Consider the following 22,014-nt stretch of genomic DNA (forward strand, 5'->3'; position numbering starts at 1 on the left):
GTAAGTACCACTCGAGTTTTATTACGAAATCCTTTGTCTTTTTGTTATGTTAACGCACTGTTTCCAGCCACTCGGCCCTTATCATGGTGAGGAGGAACCACAGTTAGGAAAGGACCTTCCAGGAACCTGTTCGGTTACTTCATTCTACAGGTGAGAAAACTGATTTCCAGAGGAGTCAAGTGACTGCCTGCACATCCCAGGTGCCACCTCTCCCTGATCTAAGACACAGTTGACTCTAAGGTGAACCACTGATTACTTCTTGAGGAGGGAAGTAATGACCATGTTAGGTGTGTATAGTAAGAAGAAGCCGTACATGGGTTTCACAAATGCCACAGTGTGAGAAGGTCCCTTTTAGAAGCAACAGAAGCAGGAGAATGTGGTGGTTAAGAATGCAGGCTCCGCAGCTAGACTACTGGGGTTTCAATCCTGGTTTGCTGTGTGACCTTGGGCAAGTTACTTAAATTCTCTAAGTGTCAGTTTTCTCATCTGTATAATGTAAAATAACACCTTAGAAGTTGGTTGCTAGGATTAAATGAGTATCTCTCTCCTCCATCTAAAGCATTTTAACAGTGCCTGACACATGGTAGGGACTCAATATATGTTAGCTATTATGAAGAAAGTACTGTGTGTGTTCACATATAGTGCCCAGAGATATTAAGTGTAACTTTCATGATTTCTCTAGTATTCTTGTTCTCTCTGCTAGACTAATTCTATAAGAATAGTGACCCTCATTGTTCATTCATTCCTTTAGCACTCATTGTGTGCATACTGCATACAAGGTAAGAATCACGGTATGGATAATATATTCAGAAAGGTCTCCATGTGTAATTTATACCTGTATGACCTAATTTAATGGCATGGTTTAATTTTTTAATCCATGAAGTTTAAGGACTTACAAGGGTGACCGATCCCATAGGGACCCTTGTCGGGATTTACTGAATATTCTCTAAAATCTGGCAAACTTGTAAGGGATCCTCTCTCTCTTCCCCAGAGTAGTAGCTGGTGCTGTTATCATGAAGCAGAAACCCACCCAGATATAACTCCCCTGGAGTCAGAGCAGCAAGAGATAATGGCAGTGATTTTTGTCGGCACCGGCTCCTGGTCCGGTTGCCCTGGTGATTAAGACAGACCGCAGCTGCTGGATTGGAATTTCCCCAACCTCAGCGCGGACTAGCAGAGGATTTTTTAATAGCCCCAACATTCGTGTCGTGCCTGGTTTGTCTCGCGGAGCCCTTTGGTGGTCGTGAATCACAGGTGCTCCTGCTTTGCAGAAGTCCGGTGAGGTAGTGCCCGGCCCTCGCAGAGCCCCGTCAGAGTTCTGATTACCTGCCGATGATGCGAGCATATCCGTGCTGATGTGCGAGCATACGTGGGCGTCTATTCAGGAGAACCCCTTGATCTCGCTGTCGTGTGTACATACGGGAGCAGTTGACTTTCATTTTCCCAGCACCCAGAACGGAGACTTTTGTGAAGAGGCTGGTGACTATCAGAATAAAACATTAATGGCAGATGTTTTTCTCAGACCTCTATAATTGTTTTGAATATATTTCTATTTCAAAGCATTTGGTTTTTTTTGTTGTTTTTGTGTGTGTGTTTTTTTTTAAAGCAAAGTGGAAGATGCGTTCTACAAAGGCGAACTCAGGCTGAATGGGGAAAAATTATGGAAGAAAAGCAGAACGGTGAGATATTATGACAGCCAGATATTTTTGTCTGTTGCTCTGCCAGTACTCAGTGCCTCCCTAGTTTCCCCTCAGGCTCCTTACTTGGGGTTTCAGCGTCTCCTGTGTGTGTCTGTGTTACCCTCTCTGCCATTCCCTGTGGGCCTGATCAGGCTAGTGAGACTCACCAGCCAACTTCACACAAACTGCCTGTTCTTTTGCAGCCTAAGTGACTTCAAGATGAATCTTTCCCTTCGTCTTTAAAATTTTAAGACACACCACTATCAGAATTGGCAAGAATCCGTTAGTTAAACTTCCAAGTCATTAGTCCCATAAAATCGTTATAGGCTAAAAAGAACAGTTGGTCCATGTAGAGGTAACTCTGGACTGCGGGGCTTCTGCAGATGTGGAATTTTGTTCATTTTGGCAGTTACCGCCAGCACTTGCTGGGTGCCCTGCTCTGTGTGCACAGCGGCTGCCAACACCGAGACTCCCAGTTTTCTGACAGCCCCACATCAATACTGTTGTTCAGAGTCTAGAGTGCTAACCATTATACTATGGAACTTCAATACTATTGTTACGTGAAAGAAGTCAGTTACAAGAAAATGTATTTCCAGTATCCAGTGTTGTTACAATATACTGTGAAAGTTACATATTTTTGTAAAAAGTTACATTTTACATATATCTGGAATTAAAATATCAATATTACTAGTATTTACCTCTGGGGCATTATGGGTTATATTTTCTTCATTCTTTTTATTTTCTGAATTTTTTACAAGTATATATCACCTTCCTAATTGGGAAAATAATACGATAGTTAAAGTCAACAAAACACAATCAAAAAGTGTATGACAGAGACCCTTAAAAAGTTTGGAAGACACCGACCGACATATGAGGCATTGGCAGACATAATCTAACTCTTAGTATCTAGGGAACTAATGTTCCAGGGAAGGTACACACACTTTTGTAGGTTACTATTAGGCTTGTTTCATGTTTCAGAACCCCCTGGGGCTGGGGGACCTGAGCTACATCCTTTTGCCCTGCGACAAGGGAGGGTGTGAGCTGTTGGCCATGGACCTGGGTGAGCACCGAGGCTTTCTTCAGAGACCTTGTTCTCTGGGATCATACAGGTTCTTACGGCTGAATGGACAGTGTCTGTCTCAGCTGCCAGGTCACAAGGTCCGAGATCTCTGATGGCACCTGACCCGGCAGGTTCGGCGTGTCAGTCATTGCTCTGTGAGCTTCAGGAAATCAGGCACTCCAGACATGCATCTGGAGATTAGGCTCTTGTCCCATAATTGCTTTTTCCTGGTTGTAGCCCTGCCCCCTCCCCTCAGCCACAGCGTTCCTAAGACCTGTTCTTGGTGCACCGCGCCTCTGTACCAGGGCCTCATTTACAAATGCCCCAAGTCTATTTTTCTCCCCCTGCTTTGAGATAGTATTAACTACAGTCTAATTGCTGCTTCTTCATTCTGCCTTGGGTGTTCTGTTTTCTCGGCTGCCTTCCAGATTTCTCCTGAGGGTCAGCAGAGGGAAGGGGCCAGTGTTAGCACTCGGGCTGCCTTGTTACTAGGAGGCCTGTAGCCATAGTAACTGCAGCTAAGGGGAGATTTGAAATGTAGATATTTGGAACAGCCCGTAATCCCATCCGCTTTTGCTTTATGTCTGCTGTGCTGTCTCCCACATTAGAAAGGACTGGCCGTTGCAGAGAATAAAGGACACCTCCCTTACCATGACCTGCTGCATGGGGCTGTGCCTGGCTGCTGGCCTTGAAGGGTCAGGCAGTTTTCTGATGCTGCATCTATAAAGCTGGCTGCCTGTAACTGAGCAAACCTTTTCTGTTAGCTGCAAACCAGGTGGGGCCCAGAGTACTGGAGGTGCTGCTGGGTCCCTGTTGACTTAAACAAAGGGTGTTTAGAGCCGGACTATGGTGATTGAAGCCTTCCTAAACTCATTCTCTCCCTGAGAAATATTCCTTCCCTTTTCTCTGCCTTAGAAGTAAGCTACCAAAGGGATCTGCTGCTCAGCCACACACGAGCCTGCTCTTTTAAGGGGCAGACATTACGCACAGTATATCTGTGAAGGGGTACACAATAAGGGTTGTCTTTTTCTCTGTGTATCCTTTTATACTTTGTATATTTTGTGTCACGTGCATGTTACTAAAAAGTGAATTTTAATGAAATAAAGTTACGCTGAAAAATGTAAAGCAGAGTTCTCAAGCCTTGTATTTCTGGACGTTGATTTTAAATGTCCATACAGTTGGGCCAAATGGTCTTTTTTTTTTTTTAATTTTTAATTTTTTTTTTATTTTGAGAGCACATGCGAGCAGGGGAGGGGCAGAGAGAGGGAGAGACAGAATCCAGAGCAGGCTCCACACTGCCAGCACAGAGCCTGACGTGGGGTTTGATCCCACAAACTGCAAGATCCTGACCTGAGTGGAAATCAAGAGTCGGACGCCCAACCGACTGAGCCACCCAAGCGCCCCAATGGTTATTTATTTATTTTTAAGTTTTTTAGATTTATTTTGAGATAGAGCACAAGCAGATAAGAGGCACAGAGAAAGACAGAATCCCAAGCAGGCTCCATGCCGTCAGCACAGAGTCCAGTGCAGGGCTCGAACCCACAAACTGTGAGATCATGACCTGAGCAGAGATCAAGAATCTGATGCTTAACCGACTGAGCCACCCAGGCGCCCCAATGGTCATTTATTTTCAATTAAACGCATAAGAACTACAGGAGGACAGATCCCTTAGATGATGCCTGTGTCAGCCCAACCTTCAAGCCCAGGGGAGAAGCAGTGTTCATGCCTACTTGTGGTGTGAGCCCTTCTGCTTCCCAGCCCAGAGAGGAGAGTGTTAAGGTTTATCGTCAGCTCCTGTGTGAGTTCCCATCTAGCTGCTCTAAGCTGTCTGGGTTGACCAGTATGGCATTGTGGCTAACAGGTGTGTGTTCCCATGTTTTGGACTGAATATTGGGCCCTTGAATGGGTGGGAGAACAAACATGAGCTTGCCCTGGTGAGGTACACATGTTTGACAGCCTGATGTTATGACTGCTGCCTCAGAGAGCATTAACTGAAAATAAAGTAAAAGTGGCACCATACTTCTTAAATAGAAAACCTCCAGTCAGCTTTTAAACAGCACGTGTTCTCCAGCTCACCTGGCTCTAAATAAATAAATGGCCGTGCGTACCCACTTAGAGTCCATGGCCCACACATGGGGTTGCTTCCTGCCTCCTTGGAAGCAGTGGTGAGAGGTCGGAGATGGCCCCAGTCATCCCTGGCTTATGTTACAGTAGAAGCAGCATCTGGCACCTGGGTCACTTTAGCTCCTTCCTGAGTCACTGGGCAGATCCCCTGGAATCCTGGGCTGCCAGGACCAGGTATCCACCATAGGCTGTCCCCAGCAACACTGATAGGACTGCCCTAGGACGTGGCCCTGAAGTACTCAACCCAAGGCTCCCATCTGGGCAAGAATGGGTTTGACCTCAGCCTTTTTAACCTACTGAGTCTGCATCCAACCCTACCCTCTTTTCTGTGGCATTCTGTCTTGGTGAATTGAGTCCTATCTTCTCGATGATGTGGCGTCACTAGGGCTAATCAGTGTTAGGCCTTTTCTTTACCATTTCTCTAAGGGATACGCTGACTGTTCCACAGTGACTAATTTTCAACAAACTGCCCCGTCCCCAATTATGTAGCTCATCTGGGTTGAAATCAGTGAAAAGTTACACTGGAAATGGTTGTCTCAGTGCTGGTAGTGATTACTATGCACATATTCTCTAAGATTGTGCCCCACTCTCTTTGTTTCTTGTCATTGTTACCAAAACAAATGCCTCCATGTGTTTCCTTCAGTCGTCTAGTAGAGGTATTTGAGCCACACCACCCAGGCTGCCCATAGGAAGCCATCCAAGTCTGAAGGAAGGACGTGGACAGGATCGGGCACGTGTGTCTGGGGCATCCTGTGAGTGAGGCCCTTTCACCCGGAGGCACTAGGGATGAGGGAAAGCCTCAGAGGAATCACTGCCTTTCCTCACCTGCCCCGCTAGGGAGTGGTCACCTGGTGAAACTCAAACCAAGGATGTTTGTGGGGTGCCTGGTTGGGGGAGCTTTCGACTCTTGATCCCAGGGTCATGAGTTCAAGCCACACATTGGGTGTAGAGACTACTAAAAAAATAAAAAATAAAAGGACATTTGCATTGGCCTGTGTTTCCCAAAATGCAGTAAAGGCTGAGTTTTCTTTTAATTTTCAGGTGAAAGTGGGAGATACATTGGATCTTCTAATTGGAGAGGATAAAGAAGCAGAAACAGAGACAGTGATGAGGGTTCTCCTGAAAAAAGTGTTGGGAGAGAAAACTGAAAGCGAGAAGTACAGAGTGGTGTTACGCCGGTGGAAAAAGTTAAAGTTGCCTAAAAAGAGTATGTCTAAATAAATGAATTGCTTTCTATCAATAAAGCTACTTTCGAGTGATGGGGGAAAGGGCCAGCTTAAAAAGAGGGCATTTTTATTAAAGTTCTCTTGCCCTTAGTGGAAACGGCTGAGCTGTTTTGTGGAAATTGGGATCCATAGCTTGGAGACACTTCCCATGGCCTGGATTCCTCTCCAGGGCTTGATTTGTGCTCATTTTGACCTCGTTTTAGCCTCATGAGCATGAATGAGATGTGTGCTGAATGAATTAAGCCCAGAGAGGGTTTTAATGACTAGCCTGCTGTTCCCACATTAAATACGTCGGGAGTCCATGTAAAATAAATGGGCCTTGTTTGTGCTTTCATTTCCATTTTATCCCTTTTGGCCAGCTTCCCTGGGTGCAGGCTTCCTAAGGCAAAATCAAGTAATGTCAAGGTCACCCTTCATATCCTCGAGGGAGAACACTGGGGGACCCCCTTTCACCACCAGCCCTTCTGAATTACCAACGTGTGAGCTTTAATTCCCTTCAGAGGTTTGCCTTCAGAAGTATGGATAAGTTGTTCTAACTCATTCTAAAGGGGCTAGTTAGGGCCCATCTAAAATTAATTGTTTAGGTCAGGGGCAGCCAGAGGCCTTTTTATGGCACTCAGGAATGGTTTTTACATTTTTAAAGCACTGTTGAAAGAAAAGAAGGAAGGAATATATCACAGAGACCTTATGTAGCCCACGAACCTTAAAGTATTTACTATCTGACCTTTGACAGAAGATTATGTGATGACCCTTCCCCCTGCCCCAGTAAGCTGAGGGTTTGATTTTCAGATGAAAGTTGTTAGTAGTAGGTTTCAGCTGAAACAGATTTTACCAATGAAGAGAACAAAGAATCAGAGAATCTAGTTCTCAAGAAGGTGTCATAAAAGGGGCCAAGCCTTAAAAAAAAAAATACAGTATTAGAAGGGACACAGGGGCCCCTTGGTGGCTCAGTTGGTTGAGTGTCCGACTCTTGATTTCAGCTCAGGTCGTGATCCCAGGGTCATGAGTGGAGCCTGCCCCACTCCCTCTCTCCCTCTGCCCCCCTCTCTAAAATAAACATTTTTAAAATGTTTAAAAACTACAAGGGACACATACGTAATACACATGATCTAAGAAAAGGGCATCTGCAGAAATACTAGTTTGTCATCTTCCGGGAACAGTTTCCTGGCACCAGAAGGTCAGCTCACTTAGAGACTTTATTAGACTGTGTCATGTAAAAGAGACTGGCTGTGTCTGGGTCTTTTTATTTGCCCTCCAGGAATTCTTAGGAATTCAGGTTAACTGACAGTGAAGAGAAACCTCTGTGGCCCAAAACAGTGGGATGTTTGGGCCCATGAGTCTGGAAGTCTTTTACCACCTTGGATTTCTGAAGACTCAGGAAAATCGATTTTTATTTGAAAGCTCAAGTAAGCTCTCAGGAAGAAATATTACATACTGTCCAGTGTAATAGGGAATTTTTCTATCTTACCACTTGTTAACTGGACTTTGCTGACTTATTAGTAAAAACATGTTCGATTTCAACATGAGTTAGTTATGAATTGTAATTTAAGAGATAAATGTCCATAGTTTTTCCCATTTCCTTTACCTCTGTCTGTCCCTGTCTCCCTCTCCCTCTCTTCTCCAGACTTGGGAAAGTTCTAGATATAGAAAGCCTAATTAGTATGGTGCAAGGCGGCATGATCTTGTGATGTGTCAGGGGTCCCGGTTTTTAGGCTCAGCCTTATCATCAGCAAGTTGGGTTACCTTGGTCATAGGTTGACCTTAGTCTCTCAGAGCTTCAGCTTCCTCATTGGTCAAATAAGGATCAGGATACTAACTGCCTTACCTTGTCCTGTGTTCGAATGAGGGAGAAAGTCAAGATGCGTTGTATGAGGTAAGAGGAGTTGCTGCAAGCTACACAGTGGGAAGAGCCACTCACTAGCGAGGCTTGTAGAAGCCCTGTGGGTAATTACCATCTCACCCAGCTGCTTGCAGTGTTTGGTTCACTCCAGACGGTCTCTGTTTTAAAAAGTCAAACTAAGAAAAGAAAAAAAAAAAAAACCTGATGGGAGAATGTTGGTTTCGTGACAACACGTGGCAAAAACTGATCTCTCGCCGCTGTCTGCAGTACAAGGGACTTCAAACGTATCTATGAAATCGCAGAAACAAAAGCAGTTCGTAAAGATTTGTAGAACTCTTGCAAGTTCACTCCATACTTGACCCCAAATGACGGTTGCTTTATAGTGCTACCCTGGCGAGGCCTCCTCAGTGAAAATTAAAGAAAATTTGAAAAGACTATGATGAAAGGATTAAAGATGTATGTTTCCACTGCAATGGTTCTCAACCAGGGTATCCCCCCCACCCCCACCCCCACCCCCGGGGACATTTGGCAATGTCTAGATACATTGGGGAGGGGGCGATAAGGGCATCGAGTGGATAGAGACCGGTGATGCCTCTAAACCCCCACAGTGTGTAGGACACCCTCACAACAGAGTTGTCTGACCCCAACTGTCGGGAGAGATGAGCTCAAGACACCTGCTCTCATGGGATGACAAGGAAGAATTTTTTTTTTTTAAGTTATGACTATTTTGGTGGAGGCTGATCTAGCGCTTACACCAGTAGTGATGGTTAATTCTTTCAAAGAAATGGCACTCCTTTAGGAAATATGATGCTAATTGCATTTCTCTGCCAGACAGCATTCACGGTCTTTCCCGGAAAATTACATAGATGGCCAGGCAATCGTTTCACTATCTTTTTAGCATTTTGGAGAGAAAAGTAAACATTTGGGGGATACTCCTTCCTTAAGTCACAGTTTATTTGGTCAATGATAATTGAGGAGATGGGAACATAACTAGCGTTTTCTAAGAAGCTAAAAAGGGAGCAGATGTCAGTTGGGGGGTGGTGATGTTCCGTGAACCATCTAAAGGATGCAGGGTACAGGCAAGTAGACTCACACTCTACTGAAGTTCTGCCTTATCTTGCTCCTATGTATTTGGGCTTTCAAAAAGCTACTGTCGGGTTCTCAGCTTACTGACACTCTCAAGGGAGTAGTGAAGGAAATTGCACACTGCACGGAGCAGCCGCAGTGAGCGCAGTATGCATCTCCAAAACCTCGGCAGGTCCCACAGCAAGCCGGCAAGCAGCCACGGCAGTGTACTCACCTTGGACATCAGCAGTCACCCCGAAACAGAATTGGAGAGTCATTTGTTAAACATTTACCAGCACCTCGGGGTGGGCGGGGGCACACACCCGGAAGTTTTTCCATTGGGAAATGCCCTAGCACCGGTACCCACCCCCCAAGCTATTCTTTCACATTTCTTTTTGCTCCTCTCTGGTTCTAGTTTATTTCCCTGTCCTCCTCTCATACTTTAGCCAAACAAGCTGATGTGTTTAATGTGTATCATTTTGTTTGCATGCTTTCTTGTAAAATGTGCTGTTCTTTTCATTTTGTATCTTTTTCTACTCCGTGGTTTTGAAGCTCCATCCATGGCGCATCAATCTGTGTCTTCTCACTGCCACGTGATACCAAAGCGCATCCACCACATTTTGCCTGCCCCTTCTCCCAGACTTTCCCCAGCTCCCCTCACCGCAAATAAACAGTGCTGCTTACTCGCCAGAACAGCTGAGCAAGGCTGCCTCCCACCAGCAACACGTGAAAGTGCCTGCAGACGTAGCCTCATCCAGCCCCGGCATGATCCAGCTTTCTAACTTTTGCCCGACTAATGTAGGAGTAAAGAGTTATTTTTAACACGCATTCCTCATAAGTTCTCTTTTCCTGCACAGGAAAGCCCCCCCCCCCCGCCCCCCAGCCTGCTGCTTCTGCCTTTGGTAGCCGCTGCTGCCTCATCTGAGGGCTCTGAAATTGGATGCAGCTTTCTGAGACTGCCGCTTTCCTGTTCCTCCCAAAGACCTGCTTGTTTGCCTAAGTTGTTCATTATTTAACAGACCAGGTATATCAAAAGCAGACTGGTCAAAGTGTGATTTTTGCATGGTCTTGACATGGATCACTCACGATGCACTTCTTGTGTAGAGATGGCAATTCTTCCCAATGGGCTTTCTATCCTGGGACTTTATTCTTAAAGCTGGTGAGACCTTCCCCAAGGCAGATAAGCCCCAAGAACTGCAGTCAGGGTAGAACAGCAAGTGTCTAAAATGGGCAATTTCTGTTGAGAGGCCTGGACTGGTAACGCCCACTTCCAGAGCCCCACTACCAGATACTTCCTTCCCCATGCCATGTGTAGAATTTTCTTTAGGATTGTAAAGGAGATCCCTTAACCCTTGATTCTGAGACAGATACACAAAAGGTGAGGCTAAAATGAAGTCAGCTCTGTGTTCAAGCAACACAAGCAGTATGAACCCGAAAAGAAGGCACCCATCACCAGGGGTCTTACATATACCGAAGTGTATGCCCCATCATGCCTGAACTGTGTCTGTGCTGAGACTTCTGCTTGTCCAAACCCAGGAGGAGACTTCAGTTGAACACCTTGTGTCAGAAAATAGCGGGGACTGAACACCAGGAAGACCAAGGCCGTCCGGTCCTGCAGCCAGCATTCACAGCATCTTAGCAATGTTTCAGTCTGTGAGAAGCAGGAGAGTCAGGAAACTGGGCCTGCAGGTGCCTCGGGCCAGACTCCAGCCTTGTTCCATCTGCATTGGCCTCAGCTGTCTACACTGAGCCAGGGAGCCAAGCTTCCCAGTCTGCTTATACCCACCGTGCATCTTGAAAGTCCGTTTCAGGCAAGAGATGTTAGGTTTTGTGTTTACTATCAGAGCCTTCTCTCTCCAAGGCCTCTTAGCTACCAACAAGTGAGTTTGGGACTTGTCAGAGTCATGGAACAGTGCCTAGGAGATAACAGACATTACAAATATTTTTGCAGAAGGAATGAACTTCCTTTAGAAGCAGACATGGTTCTTACCGCATCCTTTGTTCTGTTCCCTGCATTGACAGGTTTCCTGAGTCAAACACGCACTCAGGCAGATCCAGAAACTGTGGACAGTCAGCAAAACCCCGAATTCAATGGTAGGAGATCCCTAGGCAGAAAGATGGGGAAATTTACTGCACTCAGCCACACTAGCGGCAGTGCAGAAATGAGGAACACAGACTTTGGAGTCAGATACTGGAGTCAGACTGGTCATCACTGGCACTCCCCAGCTCTGCCAGCTTCATGACCTTGACCTCTGGAAGCATCCCCATCTGTAAAATGGGGTATGGAAACATCTACCCCACAGGGTTTCTGTGAGGACTGAATGACATGTCAAATCCCTAGCATGTTCCTCATCTATTACAGGGCTCAGAAAAATGGGAGCTCTTACAAAAACATCAACTCCGTGTAATTTAAAAGCCCACTGTCACTTTTGACTACACAGTCATCACACTGTAGGAGCTTCTGGAAGGACCGGGCTGTGGCCTTAATGTCTCAACATCTGTCAAGGATACAGTTCACCATGAGGACTACAAACCGTATTTAGAACAAATCAATTCTTACTCCTTAAAATCAATGAACAGGCTTCCTCCTGCAAAAGCGCTCTGGCAAAAGCCATCACGTTTGGCCACTGCCCCTAAGTCTTGATGTATTCGTGAACCTGCTTCTTCCCACTGACCTAAAAGCTAAGATTTAGTTTATCGCTAGTTAAGAAGCAGTTTTATTGCAACAGGAAACTACTTATTTCAGCTCAGATCTATTTCTAATGATCAGGAAAGTGCTAATAAGCCTTCGGTTTCCTTGATATTCACAGCATGTTTTGTGAGGTCACTAGCGCAGTTCTGGGTGTGCAGTGGACCAGCAGGACCAGCATCACCTGGGAACTTATTAGAAATGCAAATGCTTGGGCGCCATCCAGACCTGCTGCGGCAGAATCCCTGGGGATGGAGCCCACTGATCTGGTTTGACATGCCCTCTGCTGGTTCTGACCCTACCCGATGCTGATAGAATATTACCCAGACCCCTTTACCAGTGCATCCAACCCCTAGCCGCTGAGGGCCAGCTAACCGCTCACGGCAGCCCTTCTGGAGCAGGTCCTTGGCCATCCTACTGGGCAAGTTACCCTTTTCCCTGGGAAACACCTCTGACAATAACCAGCCAGCCCCTCTGCCTCAGCTGGGTCTAATTACGCCAAATAACCCATATTCTAGGTCTTCCCTGTATGGGGATGAAACTGGACTGCAGTGGAGACTCACTCTTGCTCCTGGCCTTCCCTGCCCCTCCGCCCCTAGAGAACCTGACCCTCGGCAATTACTTTCACAAATTCTCCCCAAATTTGCTCCCTATCACCAGAACAGGGGTCTCCACAATCACCAGTGATTTCACACACGGCAATTCTAAAACCAGCACATCCATATCTAAGATCAAATTGGGGCTTAGAGGATGTGGGTGATAAAGGACACCACTGACTTGCATTTGTTTTTGGATCTGAATCTTTGTGTGTTGTGACCCAGGGATGCTTTAGTACCCAGGATGGTGTGGTATCGTAGGAATGGACATACGGGTTTAAACCCTGACACCGCCATCTGCCAGCTGTGTGAACTTGGGCAAGAAACATACTTCTTTCTGCTTCCTTAGCACAAAACAATAACAGTGCTCAAGACACTGAGTTTTTGTGAGAATCAAATGAGATAGTACGTGCACCATTCAGGGCCATACCTTTCTTAACAGGCACAATTATGGCACTTACCTCACAGGGTTTTCGAGAGGATCATAAGGTACGGTTCTTGGTGTGCCTGGCATGTGGCTTATACTCAGTGAACGTTAGGTGCCATTACAGCGAGTAGGCAGTGAATGTTCATTCCTTTGCCACCACTGGCCGGAGGGGGGTGGGGGGCGGTAACTCATTTAGAAGCTCCCTGAGCGTCGACTGCACCTCACCATCCCAGTGATCGTAATAATTTAGTGTGCAGTTCTTACCTCTGAGAACTAGATTTGGTAAGTAAGCTCCCATATATTGAAATTCTGTGACTTTTTCTTTTTGGTAGAAAACGAACATACCTACAGCCAGAATGAAAGAATTTAGTCTTCCTTCACGTCTTGCTTAAACTTGCTACTTACTCCAGCCCCTGACCCACCCTAGCCTGCTGAGGAGGCTTACACACACGCGCGCGCACACACACACACACACACACACACACACACATCAGGATTCACAACTGAGCACACAGCGGCTGTAGGAAAAGTGTTCCAATCACAAGCCACAAATTCCTTTGTATCTTTGTGACCCCTGGGCCAAAAACGTTTCTCTGACAGCTTGAGATACTATTTTTACTACGAATATTAAAGTTAGTAATTTGTCATTAGCCAAACAGAAGAGGTGAGAGGAAACACGCATCCCTCCTTTTGTTATCAGGTAATCATATTAGTTTTGAGGAACTAAATCCCATTTGATCCAAAAAAAAAAAAAAAAAAAAAAGTGCTGTGAAGCTCTGCTACCTTGGCAGCAGGGCTGGTCTGGCACCTGACCAGGAAAGGTAGGAAAAGGTCAAATGTACCTCCCACTATGTGGCCAGGAAGTGGTTTGTGTAGAAAAGGGCTAGGACTTACTTGGCGACCTCTCATTCAGCGGTGGCCAACTGCAATCCTGCAGGCAGTGTGGCAGCCCCAGAGGCTGGGATCCCCCCTGAGCGGTCACGCCCTCCCCTGGGAGGGGGGAAGACACGCCCTCCCCTGGGAGGGGGGAAGACAAACCAACAAACCGACCGACACAGGTTCCGGCAGACCTGTGCCCTAAGAAAACAAGATGTTGCAAACACCATATTTTTTTCTAGTTTTATAACATTTTATATAACTCATAAAACAGTGCTTGTATAAAAATTCACACACAGTTGCTAGAGAGCATACAATTTCCAAAAATGTCCTGGGTTTTTGTTACATTCAGTTTTCTAAGGATGCACTCAAATCAATGGTAAAATGCAGACATTATGTGGTATTTCATTATCTTTGGTAAAACTATTCCCATTATTTTGTCTCCTCACAGTATTAACTCTGATATCCACTTTGTGCAGGGTCTGCTATCACTAGGATGTCAGAAAAACATTAAGGCTGGATCTACACGAGGCAAGTATTTCCAAACGGCAGGAACAGCCCCTTGGCCCCCACGTCCACCGCACGCCGCTCTCCACACAGCCAGGCAGGGTGAGAGGTCGCAGTGACTTCTCACCGGGGCTCTCAGGACCCCATCCCAATCAGACAAGAAGCAAACATTGGGGGGGGGGGAGGAAAGGGGTGGAAACTGAGGCCATCTCTGTAGGAACGCAAGTGGCCATGCTGCGGTGTGTGGTCAGGCCAGTGACTCTTACCATTGAAACAGCTAATCCTTTCACCACTAAGTAGATCCCATTGGTTGGTTGATGATTGCTGCTGATGCGGCACCCCCTCCACCCAAACTTAAGGAGAAAGGAAGATTTGGGGCCAACGCTGAAGGGGGAGGGGCACGCTTTTGCCCATGACACTAGACAACTTTATTCCCTGTCAAACATTTGTTGTCATGTAGACACAGCCAAAGTGAACTGAAGCAGGATTAGAACACTTAGTACATTCATGACTACCTTCATACATTCTTTTAAAACTTACTAACAGAGAAAACGAGGGACACTACCACCTACTGTGACTGGCTATTTTACTTACCATCAGAATGTGTCTGTGCTAATTCTTTAGTTCTCCAGATACGAAGAAAAAAGTAACCCCAAAACAAACAAGTAAAAACCCATGAATTTAGATGGGGAGGGGGACGGGGTTTACCAACACATTTTATGGAAAACATTAAATTTTGAAAAAAAGTTAAGTATTTTGTACTTCTATTGCTTCGTGTAAAAAACTGCCCTGGAGCCTTGGAGCCCACCTGTATGGCTGGAGAACTGAGGACACCATACAGACAGACACCTGCAGGTGTTTCCTGGTGAGACAGTCCAGAGGGACAGGAAACAACTTCCCAGAGTGCGTCCACCTCTCTTCTCTAAAAGGGACTCTAAGATTTGGGGCGGGGGTGGGGTGGGGTGGGGAGGAGAAGCCCTACGCAGGAAAGGTATTAAGGAAACCACCAAAATAACAGCTTCCAAAAACTGAACATGCTCTAGGCTGTGAAGAAACACATTTCATTCCTAGAACCTGTTGATTTCTCTAACGTGGGTAGATAGGACTTTGCGTTATTAATAAATGATTGTGCTTCTGAAGTTGCAGGGTCAGAGTCCACCCTCTAGAAAGCAGGGCAATTTTCGCATGGCTTGGAATCCTCTTGGACACATCCTAGAGACCAGAACAAATTCCATGGCACTCTCCAACCAACAGGGCTGGCGGGCGAGAGCGCCACCGCCATCTTTGGGTAGGGCACGTGCACGCGCACACGCGCACGTGTGTGTTGGAGAGACTAAGGCATAGAGAAAGGCCCAAGTGAGGAGGAAAAAGTGAGTTTCCTGGATGCTCTAGTCCCTTCTTTCCAGGCACAAAGAGGCTGAGCTTGTTATTCCTATAGGCCCCCTTCATCCCACTTAAGTTGTTTCGTAGGAAGAAAATGTATGTGCACGTGTGGGTGGGTGTGGGTGTAGGTGAGAGAGTCCTTAAGTCCCTGTGCATTTCTAAATTGCAATAATTTAGGGCTGCAGTTTCAACAGAAATAATCTGTAAGTGACATTTAAAAGCGAATTTACTAAAGTTAGATCAGCAACTTTACATTGCTCAAAATCTTGTCATTAAAAAGAAAAAAAAAAAAAAAGCCCTCTGGGTGTAGGTAAAATTACGTCAAAAAGTCACCAGAACTGAAGTCCTTATCGGTTGTATAAAGAAAATTCACAGATTGTTTCGATCACTTCTGCATTTTAAGGTAGCAAAACATTAAGCCACTAGGCTATTCAATCAGCAACATCCCACAAGGGTTTTAGGACTACCCTGGGTGATTCAGTTCATTTTCCGAGTTTCTGGTAGGATGTATTCAGCTTGGGTTACACTGTCTCCTTTCCCTCGTAGGGACTGGGACCCCAAAGTCAGGTAGGTAAAGGTATTGTTTTTCAGGACTTTACGTGCTGGGGAATTTCCCGATTGGTAGTCCTGGAGAGTATGCCACTGGCCCGGAGCAGTCTGGCCTTCCCAACCAGTGAGGAGAGATGTCTTACTCCAAGGCCAAGTGACTGGCCAGGTGTAGGGCGGCAGAGCTCCTAGGGGGTCCGAAGGGACAACTGAGTGGACTCTGGCAAGGGACAGGGGAGCCCCATTTGAATGACCTGTGACCTTCCAATGCCAAATATCCCCAAGAGGGCCCGAGGCCTGGGCTTGCCCTGAGGAACAAGGATGTGCTACCGACCGGAGGGGCTAACACTGAGGTGTGGTGAGACCACCAGACAGCTCCCAGAACCTGGGTGTCACACAGATACATACACGGAAAGTAAACAGCTTTGGTGAGCCCAAAGGGGCCCATCCTTAAATCAAACAAGAAGCTAAACACCCACACAGACTGTTTTCCAAGGAAATGTGTCTGCCCCTCCAAACAGCATCCTTGTGTAGAGAGGGAAGGGGGCAGTGGAAGGACACAGCTCAAATGACATTGTGTACGTGTTTCCACGTCTATCTACATTCATATCATCATCATCATCATCATCATCATCGTCATCATCCAGTGTTCTTGTCTACATAGAGTGAGCACGACATTCTACCCACATGGCAACTACAAACAGGCCAGGCCGCGTGAGGCCCCTTCCTCAGCACCACAGTGGAAAGGAGAACGCGACCATGGTGGGAAAGGACATCACACTATTCCATCCCTTCTACTGCCATCCAGGGGGCATCTTGATCCTTCTAAAATCAGATGTAAAAGACAAGGTCAGGAAAATTGGTCTCTGTGCCACCTGAAGCTATTATTGGCCATCATGCATGAACATGGCACTTGTAAAAATTTCATAAATCTGAAACCATCTTAAAAAAAAAAAAAAATCCCAGCAACTGAAGTCATCTTACAGTACTTCATCTCAAATATTTAAAAGATATTTTTTCTAAGTAAAATGGCCCCCAAAGAGCCCAATGATTTTTTTTTTAAAAAGGGTTTCTTTTTAATTAAAAAAATTTTTTGATAAAAATGGAAGATGTAAAATGTGGGCAGAGGAACAAGAGAGTTGCTGAATATGCATCTGATATTGCAGGGGGGTGGGGGGACACAGCCCAGGAGAGGACCACTCCTGAGGCCTCTCTACTCTCACGGCTCAGCTCTCCCCAACTCCTGCGGCACCACTGGGGCACAGGACAAAAGTCGTGAGCTGGAGAGACCGAACGCAAGGCTTCTTTCCTGTGGTTGGGTGGTGTTCACGTGTGCAAATGTAGTAAGCCACTCCCCACTGACATAAGGTGCGTGTCTGTGGATACCATTCACTGCTCCCAAAGAACGCTCAGTCCCCGGGGCGCCCGTCACTTCTCCACTTTCTTGGCTTTCTTCAGGATGTCGCACTTTTTCCTGTTGGGGCGGCGGCACCGCTCGTCGATGCTGGGGATACACTCGTAGTGCCACACCTCCTCCATCTTCTCCACCGGGTAGACGGCCTCCACGTAATGCCGGATGAGCCGCAGCCGCGTCGGATCCAGCTGCTTCTTGTTGCAGGCGCCGGAGTGGTTGTACTGCAGCCGGAGGTTCTCGGCGGTGAAGAGTTCCGGAAAGAGCCTGACCAGGAGCCGGGCGGCGAAGTTGCCCACGGAGAGGCTCTGCTGCACGATCTCACGCACCTCCTTGTCCGACAGCAGGTACGGTGAAGGCACCGGGAAGTCGGGCGAGGGGACCACCAGCTCGTCCAGGGGGATCTTGCAGAAGTCCTTGCTGCTTCTCTCGGGCGGCAGCGGGGGCCCCTCAAACTCCTCTCGGAACCTCTCGGGGTTGATTGCATAGCTCGCCAGGTCCCTGCACTCGGGGCCCGGCACGTGCACCTTGCGCTGCTGCTGGTAGGAGCGCCGCTGCTCCGTGTCCCGGCGCCGGCAGCGCTCGTCCAGCTTGCCCACGAACTCCAGCGTCCACACGCGGTCGTTCTTGGCGCGGGGGTAGAGCAGCTGCACGTAGTGGCGGATGAGCTTGATGCGCGACGGGTCCAGCTGCTTCTTGCCCAGCGAGCCGCTGCAGTTGTACTGCTTGCGCAGGTTCTCGTGCGTGAAGAGCTCGGGGAAGAGGTGCACCAGCAGGCGCGAGGCGAAGTTGCCGATGGACAGGCTGCTCTCGTAGATGCTGCGCAGCTGCTCCTTGCTGAGCAGGCAGTCGGCGCCCGGCACCTCGAAGTCGGGCTGCGGGATCTCCAGCTTGTCGAAGTCGATGGGCACCAGCCAGATCTTCTTGGAGCGCCGGCCGGGCCGCTCGCCCTCGAAGCTGTCTTCCACCTTGACCACGGAGATGTCGTCCGGCAGGCTGGAGGAGTCGTAGCAGTCGTCCCGCGCGGGCTCGCCCTCGCTGCCCCCGTCCAGCGCCAGGCCCTCGAGCTCGTCGTTGAGGCGCTGGGCGCACTGCTGCAGCCAGGCCTCCTCCTCCTGCATGTCCGGGAAGTAGATCTCCGTGTAGTTGCGGATGATCTGCAGCCTCTGCGGGTCCAGCTCCTGCTTGCCGCCGTCCCCGTAGCAGCTGTACTGCTCGCCCAGCTTCCGGTGGTCGAAGAGCTCGGGGAAGAGCCGGTGGAGAAGGAAGACGGCGAACTCGCCGGGGGACGATGCTTCGTCCAGGAACTCGGTGAGGTCCTGCGTGTCCACCACGTGGTCGGAGGCGATGGTGCTGCTCCGGTCCAGGGACAGGGCCTCCTCCTGGTCCTTGTTGTCCAGGAAGTGGCCGGCATCCACCTGCTCGGCCTCAAAGAAGCCGGGGACCTGGCCGCCGGGCTGGCTGTCCTCCATCTCCCGCTGCGCCCAGAAGCGGCTGAAGAAGTCGTTCAGCTGGGGCAGACACTCGGCCTGCCACACGGCCGTGTCCTTCACCGAGGGGTAGTAGACCTCCACGTAGTTGCGGATGAGCTGCAGGTGCAGCGACTCCAGCTTCCGCTTGGCCGCGAAGCCGCAGGCACTGCAGCCGCGGGAGAAGTCCACGTCGCTGAACAGCTCGGGGAAGAGCTGCACCAGCAGGCGGCAGGCCAGGTCACCGCCCGACAGGCTCTGGTCCACGATCTGCTTGAGCTCGGCCGCCGTGAGCTGGTACTCCGGGGGCGGCTGGAACTTGGCCACCATCTCGGTGGGGCTCACCTGCTTCTTGATGCGGCTCACCTCCAGGGAGAGCAGGTCCACCTTGCTGTGCAGCTGGGACATGTTGGAGGACAGCGTGTTGAGCATGTAGAACATCTTCTGGATCAGAAAGTAGATGTTGGGGTCACCGTCGGTGGCCGCTGCGGCGCTGCCACAGTCCCGCTTCTGCGGCTCGTTCAGGAGCCGCAGCGGCGAGGGGCTGTTGCTGGAGTTTGCCTTCTCGAAGAGCTCGTACGTGTTGAGCATGTCCCCGGCGGGAGGGTTCTTCTTCTCCATGATCTTGTGCGAGATGCCATACAGAGGCTTCTTGTAAGAGGGGGTGGTCACCTCGCCGCAGGCCTCCTCCTCGCCGGGCCACGCGGAGCCCAGGTTCTTGCCCCTGCTGGCCTGCTCTCCGTTGCCCTGGCAGGGCGAGCAGTTCTCCCGGTTCCGCATGCCTGCTAGGAGCGCCTGGAAAACAAACACTGTGTTAGGGTGTTCCGGTTTACATGAAACGCAGGTCTCGGTCACACGGAGGTGCCAAGGTCAATCTTGGAAGCACTCGAGAAAGCACCGCCCTCGCCCCTATTCACTCTGCTGGTCCGGGAACGCACAGCTAACACAAACCTGCACCCCTGTGCCAAAAGAGCTCGCTCTTCCTGCTTCCTAAGAGAGGCTCGGCCTGGACCTGGAAGGCGTCAGCTTCCTGCAGGACTCCGGTGCTGCACTTCCTGCACACAGGGCCTGAGGGGCAACGGTGCTGCTGGGGGCGGGAGACGCCACAAGGACTAGAGAAGCCCCTGAGGTCACCTCACTGACCCGGGCCTCCGTCTGCTCCCAGGCAGGCATAAGGACTCCTGCCCACAGCAGCTCCAGAAGGCAGCGGCATGTCTTCCAGTCCACAGCCTCTAGGAGAACAGGCATCTCCACTCCAGATGGCTCCCGAGGTGCACAGTGGTACATACGCACAGGAGAACTGGGGTCTGCTGCAACTCTACCACCGTCTGGAATGACATCTTATCTCAGACCGGAAAAGGGCTGGCCCAGAACTGTCCCGGGGCCTGTGCAACTGTGGATTCCATGACGTGACGGGCTCGCCCAGGTTTCTAAGTCACCGTCTCCCGTTGGTCCAGCGGCCCTTCTCAAGCAGACTGCAGGAGACGAGTAAGCCCCGATGTCTTAAGGCAGCCACCGTACATAATGAATGCCTCTCCTATGTATCTACAAGGGTACTTGCCATGTACTATCCAGCCTTGCTCAGCAAAGGACAGTGAGAGAATTAAACCCTACCAAATTGATTTTCAGGGATGATTTCCTCAACTCGCCCAAGGATAGCAGGGACACTCGTCAAGTCCACTGTTGCAGGACTCCCAGGGCAAGCTCCAGATACCCTTTAAAGACCCCAAGCCTGAGTCCAGCCTCCACTGCCAGACAGCCATCACCCTGGCCATCTGAGAACCCAGAGTGCTTGCTGCTTTCACCGGTGGTCTCCCCTGCTGCCAGGCCCTGGACAGGCCAAGAGGCTTATTTACGTATATGTGGACAAGTGATTTTCAACACAGGCCCAAAGGAGATTCAGGAGAAGAAGGACAATCTTTCAGCTAATGATGCTGAACAGCTGGACATAGATATGCCAAAACAAACAAACACTTCCAGCCTACACGCACCATGTAAAAAAATTAACTTAAAGTGGATTGTGGGTGTAAATGTAAAACCTAATTTAAAATTCTAACACTTCTAGAAGAAGACATAAGAGAAATCCTTTATGACCTTGGTTTAGGCAAATATTTCTTGGACATGACACCACAAGCACAATCCGTAAGAGAAGAAAACTGACAAACTGGACTTCATCAAAACCACAAAAACTTGTGCTCCTTAAAAGACCATATTAAAAGAAAGAAAAACAGCTCACATTGGAAGAAGTATTGGCGAGCCATCTATCTGATAAAGGAGCTTAATCCAGAATACATAAAGAACTCTCACTCAATAATGACATACAACTCAATTAATGATTTCAATAGCCACTTCGAACAACATATATAAATAGCAAATAATGCAAATAGTAGCAAATAATAGCAAATAGTGCAAAAAGATGCTTATTAGTAGCAGGCAAGTTAAAACCCACTCGGAGATAACTCATCACTCCTACCAAAATGGGTACAAACAAAAAGACAATACCAAGCGCTGGAAAATGTAAAGGAACTGAAGCCCTCCCATACTGCTGGTGAGGGGTATGGTATGGCATAACAATTGGTAGTTTCTTAAAAAGATAAATATACATGGCCCATACGACTTGGGTATTTCATTCCTAGATATTTATTTACTAAGGAAAAAGAAAGCAGTTAATCACACAGAGATTTGTACACAAATGTTCATGGCAGCCCTATTTGTAAAGAGTCCAAAGCTGGAAACCCAAAATTTTATCAAGAAGTATACAGATAAACAAACTGTGCTATATTTATAGGATGGAATACTACTCAGCAACAGAACTCATACATGTACTACTACTCATGAAGAGTCTCAAAATAATTATGCTAAAAGAAGCCAGGCAGGGGAGCCTGGGTAGCTCAGTCGGTTAACTATCTGATTCTTGATTTTGGCTCAGGTCACGGTCTCATGGTTTGTGAGCTGGAGCCCCACACAGGGCTTTATACTGACAGTGCGGAGCCTGCTTGGGATTCTCTCTCCTCTCTCTCTCTCTGCCCCTGCCTCGCTCGTTTGCAGTGTGTGTGTGCACGCATGTGCGCTCTCTCGCTGTCTCTCGCTCTCTCAAATTATTTTTTTTTAAAAAA

The 22,014-nt window shown here is 48.2% G+C and overlaps 2 protein-coding genes and 1 long non-coding RNA gene across 11 annotated transcripts in view; 1 reads left to right on the top strand and 2 right to left on the bottom strand.

The window, feature by feature from the left end:
- The window catches only part of MTRES1 (mitochondrial transcription rescue factor 1), a 27,153-nt gene extending 10,150 nt beyond the window's left edge, over positions 1 to 17,003 (top strand). For 4 of the 8 annotated variants that reach the window (XM_023254213.2, XM_023254212.2, XM_019831037.3 and 1 more), the window contains exons 3-5: positions 1,607 to 1,679; positions 5,905 to 6,070; positions 14,062 to 17,003. In XM_023254213.2, the coding sequence (XP_023109981.1) occupies positions 1,607 to 1,679; positions 5,905 to 6,070; positions 14,062 to 14,096 (274 nt within the window). In that variant the 3' untranslated portion in view covers positions 14,097 to 17,003. Of the gene's footprint in view, positions 1 to 1,606; positions 1,680 to 3,347; positions 3,870 to 5,904; positions 6,424 to 14,061 lie in introns of those variants that run through there. The other 4 variants (XM_023254214.2, XM_045057897.1, XM_023254215.2 and 1 more) reach the window with 3 other exon arrangements.
- On the bottom strand, positions 55 to 2,376 carry LOC123385501. The gene is made up of 2 exons (XR_006598143.1): positions 1,847 to 2,376; positions 55 to 1,483 (listed from the first exon to the last, which is right to left on the bottom strand). It is a non-coding gene; the product is annotated as an uncharacterized LOC123385501 (long non-coding RNA).
- The window catches only part of BEND3 (BEN domain containing 3), a 35,643-nt gene continuing 27,440 nt past the window's right edge, over positions 13,812 to 22,014 (bottom strand). For both annotated transcript variants that reach the window (XM_023254210.2, XM_045057894.1), the window contains one exon: positions 13,812 to 19,693. In XM_023254210.2, the coding sequence (XP_023109978.2) occupies positions 17,447 to 19,693 (2,247 nt within the window). In that variant the 3' untranslated portion in view covers positions 13,812 to 17,446. The remainder of the gene's footprint in view (positions 19,694 to 22,014) is intronic.

Source organism: Felis catus, chromosome B2 (genome assembly GCF_018350175.1).
Source record: "Felis catus isolate Fca126 chromosome B2, F.catus_Fca126_mat1.0, whole genome shotgun sequence".
Lineage (NCBI taxonomy): Eukaryota > Metazoa > Chordata > Mammalia > Carnivora > Felidae > Felis > Felis catus.